At 45.2% G+C, this 16,199-nt stretch overlaps 1 protein-coding gene across 4 annotated transcripts in view; it reads left to right on the top strand.

The window, feature by feature from the left end:
* The window catches only part of gbf1 (golgi brefeldin A resistant guanine nucleotide exchange factor 1), an 80,434-nt gene that overhangs the window by 40,353 nt on the left and 23,882 nt on the right, over nt 1–16,199 (top strand). For 2 of the 4 annotated variants that reach the window (XM_012925082.3, XM_012925081.3), the window contains exons 4-12: nt 3,837–3,968; nt 8,275–8,393; nt 8,473–8,581; nt 9,041–9,101; nt 12,915–12,969; nt 14,270–14,305; nt 15,331–15,475; nt 15,579–15,805; nt 15,921–16,089. In XM_012925082.3, coding sequence (XP_012780536.2) covers nt 3,837–3,968; nt 8,275–8,393; nt 8,473–8,581; nt 9,041–9,101; nt 12,915–12,969; nt 14,270–14,305; nt 15,331–15,475; nt 15,579–15,805; nt 15,921–16,089 — 1,053 coding nt within the window. The remainder of the gene's footprint in view (nt 1–3,836; nt 3,969–8,274; nt 8,394–8,472; nt 8,582–9,040; nt 9,102–12,914; nt 12,970–14,269; nt 14,306–15,330; nt 15,476–15,578; nt 15,806–15,920; nt 16,090–16,199) is intronic. The other 2 variants (XM_012925083.3, XM_012925084.3) reach the window with 1 other exon arrangement.

Below are 16,199 nucleotides of genomic sequence, written 5' to 3'. Positions count from 1 at the left end.
ACAGCAGCTTTTTCCACACCTCCCCCTCCTCTCAGTGGCTTTAGTCACTATAGCAACCACATCCCACAGCTGTGTGGTGATGTCACACTTTCTCAGTCATCTAAAGCTCATCATGGCTGATCCTGTAGGTGTGTATGTAGGAGTATTCCTACACTAGCTTTAAAACAGAGTAGCACAGCTGTATTATAGTCCATACATCCAACAAACAGCATTCAAACCTTTGGTGACTGGCCAGGTGTCACAACCTTTACAAAATAATAGGTCATAAATACTTAAATTAATAAGGTTAGGGATATATATATATATTTGCCTTAGCATGAGGCGCCTCAGCACTGCAGTCACAGACCTTCTTACTCGTGTCACTGGTGGGTTATCAGTGTGTGGGTCCGGGCCACAGCGTCTGTGGCAGAGGGTGTTTCACCACTGCTGTTTGACCTGGCAGAGCTCCCACAGATACATGACTCACCGTCGGTCAGTTTAGTGATGATGACCGTTTATAACACAGGCTCTTATACACTTCCTTTCCATATAACACATTCTTAACATCTCTGTTCAGTAGAGCAGGGCGATATGACCAAAAAAATTTATCACCATATACATTTGAAAAGTTGTGATAACGATATAATTGATGATATAATTGACACAAGACAAAATACTTTACAACTCCTCAACTTTATTAGTGCAAAAAAACCCGACATCAATGTATTTCCACTGAAACAAGCAGCTGTTTTTTATCTGCATTAAAGTTATATAAAAACGTAACAGTGCAAATTCCTCGCTGACAGTTTAACCAAAAGGCATTTCCAGTGGAAACTGGCCGACACATCCTCAGCATAACCATGTATAATATCCACAAAACTTAAAAAGAGGTTATACACACACAGTACGGTAACATTATGGTGAAGCACAGTACGTATCACTCTGCGAGGCTCCGCCTACGATAACCGTAATGCTCCGACAATCCATCAAGCGGTGCGGCTTCGTAGCTCAGCAAAGTCGTACTGAAACATCTGACAGATGTTCGAGCGCCGTGCACATAAAATCGTTCCGAGGTCAGTAAACACAACCAGAGTTCATACATAAGGCACACGGGATTATAAGGGGCTCTGTCGACTTTCAGAAAAATCAAAGGACCAGCCCTACTGTTCAGTTTTAATAAATATAGATGACATAGGCAAACCTCACAGCAGGCCTGTCAAACCTATGGCCCAATTATACAGTTATATCTGCCCTGCGAGATAATTTCATATGTCAATTATTAATGTCCCGTCAGTGTGTGGGAGCCGCAGGTTCAGCCCTGCTGAGAATCAGTGCAGGCAGGGGTGGGACTCGATTTCAATGGGCACACCATGTGGCCAATCACATGTAATGACAGACTGGGATCATACCATTATGTGAAAGAGTCAAAGGGGCAGACGTTCCAAAGACAGCAACGGTAGTGGTACAGGCCAGGTACACTGGGACACGGGGAGGTGGGTTTAAAGGCAAGCGTGTTGGGAAAACGTGAAGAGAGCAGCTTCTGACCGCAGTGATAACGGGATGAGCGCAGAATTTCTTAGGAGCTAAAATGAAAAAGATTAAATGTACAGTTATTGAACGTCCCGTAAAATAAACTACATGCAGAAGTGTGTGCATGTTACCACACAAAGTCATTAAGAAATAAACGACTACATGACAGAAAAGTTTCTACTTTACAAAGTTCTGTTTATTTACGACTACAGTGTAAAACCCCAAAAACCTTTTATGCTGTTTTCCAAATGTGTTCATGATAACTGAAGAGTCTTTGTTTGGCTGTCACAGCAGCTTTTTCTTTATCATGTAGAAGAACATTAAACAGACTGTGTCACAGGGATGTGGTGACCTCTGACCTCGGACTGACAGACTTGGCAAAGGAAAATGAGGAGCATGAAGTAGGCAGTGAAAGGATACTGCTGATCCATGAACGGGACAGTAAGTGCTGACTGTGCACTGAGGAGCAAAGGGAGAAAAACGCCACACTCTTGTTGTGTTTGTGGCCTCATTTATATCTGTTCTTCTAAATAGCAACAAATGTCTAAAATCAGCAGACGTCTGCAACGTTCTGGTTTATTTCCCACAGAGTCCAGTCAGCCCTGTAACTGCCTCTTAAAGGGATACATGGAAGTTAGTGGGTCTCCATCATTAGAAGAACTCCATATTGTGCTTAGATCCTGCATTTTGGGATTGTAGAGCTCCACGACTCTGTTTGGAAAGCCTTACAAAGACACCACAATAAACAGAGGCCTGTTTGCTTTCTGCTTTTGTCCTTTTTGTCTGAACAGTGTCTTCAGCTCAGATTCATCTGCTGTAGTTGCTCCCTGTGCTCTAAGCTTTTCTGCTCCAGTGCCAATAGATGCGCATGTGTTAAAGACGGCCTCTGTTGCTCAGAGAGTTTGCCTCATCCTGATGTGCTCTCTGGGGGCAGAGGTTCACCCCCGGCTCTCTTCCCTTCCTTTGCGAGGGCCATTTGTGAAGGTAATGCACACATGGCTGGATCCTCTCCTACAGTTCTGAGCAGAGAGACGAGCTCCAGCAAGTCAAGGTAGATGGGATCAGGCTCATGGTGAATCATAATGGCTTCATTTCACAAACTGGTTTTCTTTTTGTTTCCAGTTAAGCTCAGCTCCAGTTGGACTTGTGTACAAGACAGACTGTATGCAGCAAACACAGCTCATAGAAGGCAACACGCACCTCTGACTGAAAACTCATTTCTTTATTGCAGTTTGGTCAGTGTCGTCCTGAGGTCAGTCTAAGCTTGGCTGCAGCTATAATTATTTATTTTCCTGGACTTCTCAAAGGCCACAGAGTGGCTGCATTCAGCCCTGTGTTTACTGATGGCCCTTTGGATCGTCTCAGATCTTCCTCTTAAACTACATGTGTTTGAATATAAAGTAATAAACCACTGCCACCCTCCTAGAAAGCTGATGGACACCTATCATAGTCTCTTACTAAAAGTGAGCACCGAGGCTTTGTGATTGCTTCTGCAGATATTTGTGAAAGAACTGCTCTCAGGACCAGGGATGGGATGGGTTTCCATAACTGCTACATCCAGGCCTTGCATCACCACGAGCAGTGCAAGCCACCAGACACAGTAGTGTGAAACAAGCCACCGCTGGACTGTAAAGCCGTGGAGACAAGTGCGAAATGATGCTTCTGACAGTGTGACGAGCAGCACCTGACTGCACTGTGCTGGTACGGTGTGCATTCTTGTAGTCGGCTCTTAGTTTCACCCTCGCTGCTGCAGCACACGGAGACAGCTCCCAACGCTGTGGGAAAAGCTTTCAGGCTCACAGAGTGGGTAGTGGTCCTTTGTAAATATGCTCTTAAATCATTATAGTGATTCATTTTATTTATTGTTCATCACTTTGATCATTATCTGTTGTGTTTACGTGTGTGATATAAAAAGCTAGAGTGTTGGTGACCCTGCGGTGCTCACAGACTGATCTGATTGTTGTTCTTTGGTCGGGTTTTGCAGATTGACCCTAAAAACACTGGTGGAGGTAAAAAATGAAGAAGAATAGATCAATAATAGGGAGTGTGGAGCCTCTTTACCCAAATGCTAACCTATTCTACTGTTAGCACACTTCTCTCCCTGCCTTAGCAGTGCCTGTATCGAAGATCTTGCACCCCCCTCGTCTTCCCCTCACCATTAAGTAAAACACAGGTCATGTTAATTCCTCATCGATTTATCGGCGCAGCTGTTTGCACAAACCATCATTTGGAGTCTGGGGAAAAACTGTTTGCTCCAGATCATGACAGTGATAAAACCTTTGCAGGGGACCGTGTGCCTGATTATGTGTGCCTGCATTGTTTTTCAGAGCTGTCAGATGTTGAACCCAATATTTTCCTGAGGCCTTTCCTAGAAGTCGTGCGCTCCGAGGACACCACTGGACCAATCACAGGCCTTGCTCTTACCTCTGTCAACAAGTTCCTGTCTCACGGCCTTATAGGTAAGAAAATCCTTACCTGTACATGAAAGCGACCTGGTTTCCAGATAGTAGTGGAGCGGCTTCATGTGAAGACTAAACATGCTGATGAATGTACTCGATTCTTAAACAAACCCAAAAACCTCATGCCCAGGATGAGAAAGCATCATTTCCCAGTTTAATCACATTTCCTTCAAATGGTGAGACTGGTGTGGGACCGGTTGTAGGTCTAATATTAATAACAGGAGGGTTCCTGGTAATTGTAAAGCTCTTTGGGTGCCTTGAAAAGCGCTATATAAATCAAATCCATTATTATTATTATTGTTATTATTATTATTATTATTATTATTGTTATTATTATTATTATTATTATTATTGTTATTATTATTGATAATAATAATAATAATAATAATAATAATTGTTATTGTTATTGTTATTATTATTATTATTATTATTATCAATAATAATAACAATAATAATAATAACAATAATAATAACAATAATAACAATAATAATAATAATAATAATAATAATAATAATAATAATAATAATAATAATAATAATAATTATTATTATTATTATTATTATTGAATAAATAGCAGAAAAACAGTTAAGCATGAGGTCAGCCTCGGGCGAGGGGGTCAGACGTGTGTGTGTAAGAGCCATTTAAACCATGAATTACATTCTGCAGATTGTGTGTCAGATGTTGTCATGTGTCTCACACAGTGTTGGGATAGTGGCTGACTGTAGTGTGCTAGCACCAGCAGCCTCTTTTTTTCTAGGTGAAATCCAGGCCAGAACGTGGCTGTGGGGCCTGTGTCTGTGACTTGGTTCAGCAGATGAAGGAATACGAACACCTGGCTGAGGTGACTTTCTTTATGATACCAAGAAGAGCGGAAACCACCTTCAGGTGAAGTCCAGGAGCGCAGTCGGCCCAGGAACATGTTTCTGTTCTTCATAGCTGCTGCAGAATGAACCGAAGGTCGCTGCCATCGTTGGCCTCGTCAGGGAAATGTGGCCCAGTGTCTGCCAAGTGTGAAATGACGATGCATCACCAGGTGTTGGTGTGAGCAGCAGGGTCTGAGGCAGCGTGACGGTGCTGTCAAACGGCTGTAGGCACCCTGTTAGAGAGCTGCTGGGAAACTGTCTTGGTGCTCGCTCCTTTACATTGAAGATTTCTTGCGAAGGATGTGAATAAAACTGAGGAGCAGCTTCAGTCGGTGCAGAGCTGCACCCCATCTAGGCCAGCTAAGGAAAAACCTGAAACTTAGAAGCTGCATGTCATTAAGTTTCTGAGCAGGTAGAAGATAAATGGACTCAAACATGACCGTTCCAGTCACATACTGCCCCCTGCTGGCCACACAGACACCACAGAGTAAGGCTTTGGTGGATTTCTGTTTTCTGGATGCAAGTTTTCCTCACTGAGCGTTTGCCTGTGAGTCTGTAAAGCTGCCTGCAGTCACACAGGCCTGTCAAAGTGCAGAGAGAGAACAGCGTGGGTGTCACACAAATATGATACAAAAAGGTCAGCACACTGTCAGGCTACACTGGAATACAGTTTAATAGTGGAATAGTCTACAGACATCTCTGTGGAAATGACTGTCAGACGCACACATTTTAATTTTACTTAGAGAGCAGTGGCTCCTCTCTGTGGTCGGAGGGCTTCTGGCAGAGCGAGAGCAAACTAAGCCCAGTTGTTGACAGATATCCAGAAATGGGGTCTATTCGCTCTCATCTTATTGCTCATCTTTCCCCCTCTGCCCCTTCTTTATTTTCTCAGGGTCTCCTGTAGTCAGCAGTCCCACACTGTGCTGCTAGCAGCCGCGTGGTCACTGGACCTCACAGGGCTCAGCCGAGGCTTAGGCTGCAGGGACTGCCAGAAGAGACGAGCTTAGAGTACAGCTGAAGCCTGCCTGGGGCCGAGGCTGGAGTAAACTCTCATGTTCTTAATAAACTGCCTGCTGTAATGAAACAAAGTGTCACACAGGGCCATTTGCTGAATCTCACAGTCAGAGCATTAAAGAAAATGAGTGTAAATACAGTCAACTAGTTCTTTGGACGCATGCTCAGTGTGTGAAAAGCTGATTGTAGTTCAGCCCCCGCTCTGTGACGAGAACCACAGCTCATAGTTAGCAGAGCAGCATGGTGTGCTGTTAGGAAGATGACCAGGTGAACAAACTGCTCAGGAACAGAACGAGTATAAATCCAATAAAGTAAGTGTTCCCTGTGTGTGGTTTGTCATGCAGAGTGCAGCTCGAGCTCTTTTTGTGCGTCGCTGCCTCTGCGCCCACTCTGTTATGCCACAGAATGTGTGTGTTTCTGGACCACAGTTTGATAGACTCGACTTCATGTGGCAGCTGTTTCAGCCCCCTGTTGACTTTGCAGCCCCGCTACCCCCCCCCCCCCCCCCCCCCCCCCCCCCCCACACACACACACACACACTGAGCCTCTCCTTTCCTCAGTGTTATTTTAAACCCCCCCACCATAGCCCACCTTTGGACACCACTTGCCTCCGCTCTGTGCCAGAGGAAGGATTAGTGTTTTCTATCACTTCTGTCTCTCTGCTCGATCCCCATGTGGCTCCAGTTTCTCTGTGTGGGTGTTGGATGTTTCCAACACGACCTCCACGGTTGTTGTCGCCCTCGACTCTGGAGGGATGTCAGCATGACTCCATCTCCCTGGACTTTTCTGAAACCAGTTCTCAGCCTTAAACGAACCACCGACTCTTGTTCTCCACACCATCTGTCAAAGAGCAAATTCCCAAGAAGTGTCTTTAACTTTAATTACATATCATGTAGTAAACACATGTTCAGAGGGAAAGGTTGTGTCAGAGTGTTAATGTTGACAGGCTGCATTGTTGCCTCGCTGGGATAGTCCTAATCCCCCCCCTCCTGCTTATTAGTTAATGAATTGCTGCTCGTGAGGATGGTGGGAAAGAAAAACAAGATGGCTCAGCCACTCTGGTTTCAAAAACACTGGGGCTGTTGCTCTGACAGGAGTCGGTGGACGTAAGCTGTTTGTCCAAGCTTACGTTCAATAAAGGGCCACATCTGGTCTCTAGATCCACGGTTTGAAGCACGTTGTCGATGGATGCTGTTGGACATGTCTTCATAGTTGCTCATTGCCACCACGTGTTGGATATCATGGCTCACACTGTATTTATGTCACCGCTGAACATCTGGCAGTCACTGATTGGAGGAAAAATGCTCACTTTACGGTGCTCTGTGCTCAGTGTTGGGGAGTAACGGAATACATGTACCGCCGTTACGTATTTAAAATACAAAATATGAGTAACTGTATTCCGTTACAGTTACCGTTTAAAAAGGTGGTATTCAGAATACAGTTACTTTGTTGAAATAAATGGATTACACTGCGGTACTTTCCTGTTTCATATTGTCGCGGGTCAGGACTGTTTGGTTTTGTTTGACAGCTACGTTCTGTTGTTCCAGGCGGCAGCGTTACGGTTGCCATGGTTACAGGGCGACGCTCTCTCTCTCTCTGCGACTGTGTGTTTCCTGGGTGAGAGAGCGCCTTTTCGTTGTTGTTGTGCTAAGCTAACAGGCAGAATGCTACAAGCATAGCTCTAAAGAATGTAGCATCATGGGCAGTGTAGTTGTAAGTAAGCTATTAAGACTCGACTGTACACCGTGTTCGTGTTTTCCTCCGAAAACAATAAGTTCCGTTGGAGCCTTTCAACGCCTCTCTCTGTCTCTCGCAAGAAAAGTTGACCCACACAACAAAGTAAAGCTATTTTTGGGCTACGAGCCGACAGGGACCCCGCCGTATTAGTCAGAGGTCCCTTTACTACAGTTCGGAGTCGTGGACCTTCAGTAATAGTAATAAATCACACAGCAATAGTACATTCACGTTGTTGTAAAAAACATGATAATATATTTAGTAATCCAAAGTATTCAGAATATGTTACTGTCATTGAGTAACGTAACGGAATACGTTACAGAATACGTTTTGGGGCATGTATTCCGTATTCTGTAATGGAATACATTTTAAAAGTAACCTTCCCAACACTGTCTGTGCTACATCATTTTATATGCTTGTGGTGTATGCCACATGTTCTGCAGCAGCAAAAATAATAGTTGATTATTAATGAAGGAAATCTCAAAACTGGCCGTCATACGTTTTGAGATGACTGAATCAAGTCTTCCTTTATTCAGCCAGCTGTGCGAAAGCTCAAGATGAAGACGATGTAGCATAAGTCCAGTCGAGCTGGACCTCATCAATGAACACGCGTCTGAGAGTCAGTCTCTCTTCGGCGCCCCTTCAGTGACGACAGTCTGACTCTGAGAACCTTGTGTTTGTTGTCTGTTGGCAGATGCTAGCCACGAGGCAGCAGCGGAGGCCATTGAGAACATGGCGGACGCCGTCACGCACGCTAGATTTGTAGGAACAGACCCGGCCAGTGATGAAGTTGTCCTTATGAAAATTCTACAGGTATGCCCCGTTTGTTTGGTCAGCGCTGTCACTGCCAACCACAGTATGTATGTTAGTACAGTTGTACCTGCTGCTTCAGGTCCTGAGGACTTTGTTGCTGACACCAGTGGGAGCCCACCTGACCAACGAGTCTGTTTGTGAGATCATGCAGTCCTGCTTCAGGATCTGCTTTGAGATGCGTCTGAGTGGTAAGTTTATTTGAAGCTAATTCAAGGAAGCATTGCATCCTTATTGGAAACAGTTTGATCAAGTTTTACTGGCACATTCCAGCAGCTCCTTCACAACACGGCTCCTGTGATGCAGTGTTTATCATTTAATGCCTGTGAAATGGTACTCAGACAGGCTGGGAGTGAAGAATAAAGCTGAAATAATAAGAATATTAAATCATTCTGACCCTGAGGACTCGACATTAGGTACAGTGTTTGTGTGAGATTAGCCTCACACTGATAACAGAAGACATTTTCACATCTTATTCATCTTATTGGACGACCTGTTCTTCGGCTGTACCGCCGTCTTCTGTGAGGTTCTAGTCCAGTCCTGTTATTTACATAAAAATATCAAATTATGTCTTAAACTGTCTCCACCCAGAGGCGTCTCCTCTCTCACGCAGTTTTTGGTTCTCATGTCTCTAATGTCTGTGTGTGCAGAGCTCCTCAGGAAGACGGCTGAACATACACTGGTCGACATGGTGCAGCTGTTATTCTCCAGGTAAATAAATGACGGGGTTGTGTTGGTGGTTTGTTGCAGATGGCAAGTTGACAGTCTTTAATATAAATGAGGAAGGTTGTAAGACAAACACTCTCGTTTTGGAACTTAAAATAAATGTCCATAGTAAGTTTGCCAGAGATACAGGTTAGCGCCTCATGGCAGGATATTCAGAAGAGCCTGAAAAGTGGAGGCAGAGCTTTGTGAGCTGTGGGCTCACTGACAGGCTTTGTGTCCACATTAAATACATGATCACACGTTCAGTAAGATCTGTGAGAGAAATGCTTATTGTGTCTTAAATGTTTGTCTTTTGACCAGAACACTCACCACAAGCTGTTGTTACCTCAGTCTGTTTCTTCCAATGTAAGATTCTGTATATGAAGTTTGCCAAGTTTATTCTGATATTTGAACAGCGCTGCTCCCGACAAAGGGAAAACCAATCCTGCAGGGAGACCTACCTCGGCACTTGTGAAGCCAAAGGGCAGATTTGCTTCACCATATTTTCTAGTCTTTGGCTTAGAATGAAGTTGGTTTGGAAACATATTCAGCGATGCTTTGTGTTTCTGTGGGCGCCCATGCTAGCAGCGTCCAAGCGTTTTGTTTTTTTCCCCCCATTTTCATTCCGCTCCCCCCCTGCATTGGCTCTCCACCCCCCCACTTTGGGAAGGTCTGGTCTAATCAAACCGCTCTCTCACTCACTCACAGCACCATCGTCCACACCATGTGTTCAGGAGTGCCAGGCACATGTGGTCACAGACAAAGGGATGAGCCACTTGAGCTGCATGCTGTATGATCTGCATATAGATAAAGCTGCTCTCTGATTCAGCAGCAATGTTCCAGCCCCCATAAATATTAAGCACACACACATCACGCACTGAGTTAGCATTGCCAGCAACGCCACATAGAAGCAATCAGCAAAAGCATGTCTGCTGATGTGAGTGAAACCGACTGCAGCTGGATAACAAACAGAGCTTAAATTAAAGGTGTGATTTGCTTCACCTCCTCCCTGATGTTGTGCATTCTTAACTAAGACTATTTGACATGGGGTTTGTCACAAAGCACTAGCTTATCGTCCTTTCAGTGAAGTCCAGAATTAGTTTTTGCCGAGGTTGTTGCCGTTTGCTGCCAGTTCCTCCGAGCAGTCCAGTTGTTATTTGCTGCCTGGATTCTTGTTATCAAGTCCTCTTACAAGACTTGACTGTGTTAGCATAAATCTCACTAACAGACATTTCAGCACACGAGCAGGTGCAATGAAGGAGTCTGGACTTTTACTCTATTGTTCTCATCCTGCACTCTCGCACACACAGACACACATACGACTCGCAGCTCATTTCCTTCGTGTTCAGCCCCAGCCCCCCGCTTGTCCACAGACCCCAGATAATAGAGATGTGAGTCTGGGATGCCCTCCACCCTCACCCACCTCCATCAGAGAGTAATGAGCAGCAGCTCAGTCTTAGATTGGCTGCTGAACGTATTAAGCATGTTAATCTGTTGGACCCACAGATCATCCAATAATCGTGCTTACAGAACAACACTCTATTAACGCTGAGCTAATGTCAGGAGAAGGCTGCTGGCTCGCACAGTGTGTGCGTGCGTGCGTGCTTGGATGTTGATGAGCTCTAATCTCATCATTTTCTAGCGAAGCTTTAGCTTCACAGAAACCTGGTGACACACACTAACATACTCTGTGTGATGCCTTACGTTTGTGGCTTCACTGAATGTGCTGACACTCTTACAGTAATATTTCCTCTTAAGCAGCTTATGACAGGCTCTGTGTTTAGTGCTATATGTTTTTTCTTTTGGGTTTTTTTTATTATTTATTATTGTACTTTTGTAGAGTTTTAATCAAAAAGTCGTTGTTAGTGTTTTGGCTTTTGGTTCAGGGCTAAAGGATGCACTAAATAACTTTAAAGCAGTGTCCGTGCAGGAGCCAGTTACCACCTCTGGGCCAGTATACAGCAGTTATTTAAAGCCTCTGCCTAAATAAACAGGGAGGCGTGAACTTTTGGTTTACACGCTAATAAAGGAATGGCACAGAATTACTGCTGTGACTTCAACAAATCAGTCACTGGACACTTTTCAAAGACTACCAGTCCAATTTGATTTAAAAACAACTTTAATTTGTTTTTCTTTGGCTCTGTCATGCAGACACATTACATTTGCTGTAATGAGCTGTTAATTAGTCATCGATGATTTTGATAGTCGACGTAATCGTGGCAGCCTTATTCGACAGCCAACATCCAGACTGACGGCGAAACAACCAGTAGGTCAGCATTCCAATATTCGGAAGAAGCAACTGCTAACACAACTAGAGATTAACAATGTACCATATAAATGCTACGGCGAAGAGGAGCCAGGACATCAGGGGGGAGATGTCATCATCCTCACCCTCCAAGATTGGTCCAAGATCAAGGCGGTGTGGAGGGAAGCTGGGGAACTGGGGTGGCTGTAGCTCAGGTGGCAGAGCAGGTCAGCCACTAATCAGAAGGTCGGTGGTTCGATCCCAGGCTGCATCCTGGCTGCATGCCAAATGTCCTTGGGCAAGATACTAACCCCGTGTTTGCCTACTGGTGGTGGTCAGAGGGCCCGGTGGCGCCTGTGTCCGGCAGCCTCGCCTCTGTCAGTGCGCCCCAGGGCAGCTGTGGCTACAATGTAGCTTGCTATCGCCAGTGTGTGAATGTGTGTGTGAATGGGTGAATGACTGAATGTAGTGTAAAGCGCTTTGGGGTCCTATGGACTAGAAAAGCGCTATACAAATGCAGGCCATTTACCAAGCTGGGGAACTGTTAGAGCTGGAGAAAGGTGTGATGAAGAATACCTTACCTTGCATGCCTTAGGCCTTAGAAACTGCCAAGCAAAGCATGGCCTCGGCTTACTGCCTGAACAGGTACACCAGAGAAGGAAGTCATGAGAATAAACCAGCTGTTCTCCACTCAGCCATCCAAGGTGTGCTCTCAGTGGCAGAGTACATAATGCACAGGCACATGGCTCAGTACATGAATACGTCAGTACAAGAAAGTCTACAAATGCCTCGTAGATCCTGGAATTCCTAGAACACCACAACATCAACAGGACCCTGATGGCGAGCAACACTAGAGGCCTACTTCAAGCACACAACGCTATCAAGCGTGGGATGCGTCTGTCCTGTGCAAGCCTGAACCCTCTCAGTGAAACAGCAAAGATACTGGAGTGGCATTTGGACTGGAGACGTGTAATTGGATGATAACAAAGAGGGAAGGTAGTCAGAGCTCAGGCTATCATGTCTGTGTAGGGCCTCGGTCAGCCAGGTCATGATAATCGAAAGAGCTTGGGAGGAACAGTGACTGGACTTCTTTGAGTTTCTTGACGAGGTTTCATCTGAGAAGCTTCTTCAGTTCTAAGAGGAACTGGTGGAGAGATTGAAGCTGTTCTTTAAGAGAGCCATTGATCATCTGCCCAATCACATGAGCCAAGATGTGAAAACAGGTGTGGGTCAGTATCAGCCAAGGTTTTGGATGAACCCATTGGGAGACCTTGCCCCACCCTATCACGTGATTTATCGATATCAAATGACCCAAGACGTGAGTGGACATCAAGCCGTCTGGGACGGGACCTTAAACCTGGATTAGATGAGCTCCGTAGATTACAATAGAAATTGTCATGAAAATAAAGAAAACCCATTAAATGAGAATGTGTGTCCAGTCTTTTGACTGTTGGTGTGTTTGCTTCCATTTCTAATTCACTTACATCATCTAAGATGCACAGCGTGGGCGAGGTTGGTGATTTATGTCCTAGACTGTAGATGGGATGTTGTAACATGTTCATGTCTCTTTACAGACTCCCCCAGTTCAAAGAGGAGGCCAAGAGTTATGTTGGTGCTAACATGAAGAAGGTAACATGGCTGAGATTGTGAATGTGTGCTGCTTGCTGTCATCGTGCTTTCTCTTATTCTTTGTTAATCTTCCGTCTGAGTCTGTGTCCTCCCCCTGTGCTTGGATCCACTTTATTATTTGTAACCATTAGTTTTCTTTTCAAGTTTCCTGTACTTGGATGTGTCCCTGTTCTCCTTCCCACAGACCCTACCTGTCATACTGGACTCTGAGGATGTTATTTGTGCAGAGCAGCATAGAAACACAAGTCAGAGTGGGGTAGACAGGGTACTTAACTGGCAGGGTTAGCATGGCTTCTTGGTGGGAGTGCATGAGCGCATGAGCGTTAAACATCGGTGGTTTTAAGGATGTAGTTGAATCAAACATCAGCATCTCAACATTTCTGCAGTATCCACCAGTGAGCAGCACAGTGGTGCTGTGGTGTAGACTGCAATTACATGTTGTAGTTGCACTAAGTGATAACAAGAAGAGTTAACAGCTACACTCTGGCTTTATCTATCAGATGCTGCTCTTTTATTGCACTGTTAGAGATGACATTTGTGAGTCCTTTGTACTGTATATGCAAAAATAATTAGGTGAGTTTTCTCCTTGAGCCCCTGAGAGGTGTTCAAGCCGTGACTGTGGTGCTCTGTTCGCCTGCTGCTGACTGCTCCTGCAGCTTCTAATGGCAGTTTTTATCTGAAGCTCATTCTTACATTGCACCGGCTTTATGGGCAAAATCACTTTACAGCTTTAAATGTGTAAATCTTTTACATATTTAGTGTAATTAGAAGATCTATCACATGACTAAATATGAAGACGCTTTGAGCTTACAGGTAAATTCAATCCCTGCAAACATAAGTCAGATGCAGGTTAAAGTAAACGGCTTCATCCAGTCAGCTGTGCTCACCTCTATGAAAGCCTGTTGTGGTTCAGTCTGGACTTTCTGTGGATGTCCCTGCCTCTGAAGCACTGACTGGTACAGCACTGTACACCACAACACAACAATGACCCTTGTTTGTCCTTTGAGCTGCTGGTTACGTGTCACGTCACATATGTGTATTCGATGCAGATTGGGGTGTTCCCAGAGTTTTAGCGCTTGTTGCTTCTTGCATGGTCTGCCTGTCCACTGACACATCTGTGCTGGCTGCTCTTGGTTACAGCCTACAGTGACTGTGCACTCTGATCCGGAGCACTGTTTGCACTCTTCCCATCGTGCATAGATGTGTATGCTCAGTTGTGTTATGTGTTGGTCCCACTTATCTGCTGATAATGTTATCCATCACTAATCACGGGCCTTGCCTGCTCCCCTTCTCTTCTGAGGCTTACAATATCTTGTGGAAAAACAAACGTGTGCAGGTAAGGAAGATTACTCTCAGTATTTAGGCTAGGGCAGTATATAGATTCTCTCCCAATAACCTTTGACTTACCCTCGCTACCTTAACCTCTTTTCCTTTACCTGTGACCTTGGCAAGATGGAGGCATGACATGACACAAACAGGAAGCAGGCCTGCAGATCCTGCTGGTCATTGTGTGACACATAGCAGTGTATGACTGTGTAATACTCACATCTGGATTATCACACTTTAAATGATTGAATTCATTTGGGCTACACAGCTGTTGGATTTCATTTGCCAATATGTGTCCCAGCTGTTAGCAGATAGCTTTTTTTTTTTTTGTATGTGTGTTTTTCTTTATTTAAAACAGACTTCCAACTATCCCAAGTGTTAAATAAATAAATAAATAGTTAGAGGATGAAAACCTTAGGGAATATTCTTCCAGCAGAAGTCTCTTCCTGTTCTTTTTTGACTCTTTCTCATAGTGGGGCAGGGCTATGCGATCTGCATACAGGGATCGTTTCATATTCTGTTCAGTGCAATCATTTTCATTGCTTTAGATGATGGTTTGTAATAGTGCGCCACAGGAGAATCAGCCAGACAAGTCAAGGAGCTCGTTTCTAAACTGTAGCATGAAAACAGCAGAAAACCGTGCTGTGCAAACTATGTGGCAAGTAGACGCCAACACAACAAAGCTGCACTAGCTAAGCGAGAGTAACGTGCGAGAGTATGGAGACAGTTTACCAACGAGACGTCGTCAAGTGCTCAGATAAACCTGAGACGTTAGAATGACCTTCTCCCCGCAGCACGCCATGTCATAAAGAGTCACTAATACAATAACGAGCATATATACAAGCATATATAAATCTGGTTTCAAAGCACTCCACTCCAGGTACACAGCGCCGGCTGAAGACATGCCACACGAGTCCCGGTGCCTCTTGTGTATTACGAGTGTGTAAATGATCTGGATATAAAGAGAAGTGAAACATTGTCATTGCTCAATGATGATGGACCAGCTGACTCACTGAACCACTGTGTTTCCTCCAGCTGAAGATGCGTGCCGGTGGCATGAGCGAGTCATCTAAATGGAAGAAACAGAAACGTTCTCCGCGGCCGCCTCGGCACATGGTCCGTAGTTCCTCCGGTCAGATGGAACCAAGCCAGCCCAGCACGCTCAACAACAACCTCTCGGGTAGGACGCGCTGTCGTAATAATGGACTCACAGCCGTCTGTAAGCAGAGCTTGGCTTTCAGGTCTTTGGTGGAGCGCTGTATGACTGGATCCTGTGTTCTCAGGTGGTGTCCCGTTCATGGAGGAGGGCTTGTCCAATCCCAGCCTTCCTGTCTCAGACAGCTCTGCCTCATCTATCTGCAGCCCAACAGCCACTGACAGCGGCCTGGACACCTGCTCAAAAACTACTTCCAGGGAAGACCTTTCTGACCTGGATCAGTGCAGCTCTGCATCAACCGCTGGTGCAGCCATTGCACTCACAGGGACTGAGTCTGGCTCTACAGATGCACAGGTGAACATGTTTCTAATGGCTCTTGTTTACATTTTCGGCTCCGTGAGAGACATTGTATTTCCTCGCTTCTCCCTGTCCTTCTCTAATCTCTTGTGCTGCGCCTCTTTCTGTCTAGTTTGAGGGCCAGCAGGCTGAACCAGCACCGTCAGCCTCAGTGGAGTCCATCCCTGAGGTTCTGGAGGACAAAGACTCCATTACAGAGCAGTCAGACAGTGCCTCTGTCCATGATATGGATTACGTCAACCCCAGAGGCGTCCGCTTCACACAGTCCACGCAAAGAGATGGTAGGATCCAGCTGAATTTAGCAAGAAGGGCAGAAGATGATCTGAGAGTTCCACGTTTCTGTGATGTATAAAGACAGCTGTAGAGTGGTTCTCTCTAACCTCTTGTCCTT

The sequence above is a fragment of the Maylandia zebra genome, linkage group LG13 (assembly GCF_041146795.1).
Source record: "Maylandia zebra isolate NMK-2024a linkage group LG13, Mzebra_GT3a, whole genome shotgun sequence".
NCBI lineage: Eukaryota > Metazoa > Chordata > Actinopteri > Cichliformes > Cichlidae > Maylandia > Maylandia zebra.
This window is presented reverse-complemented; position numbering and strand designations above follow the sequence as displayed.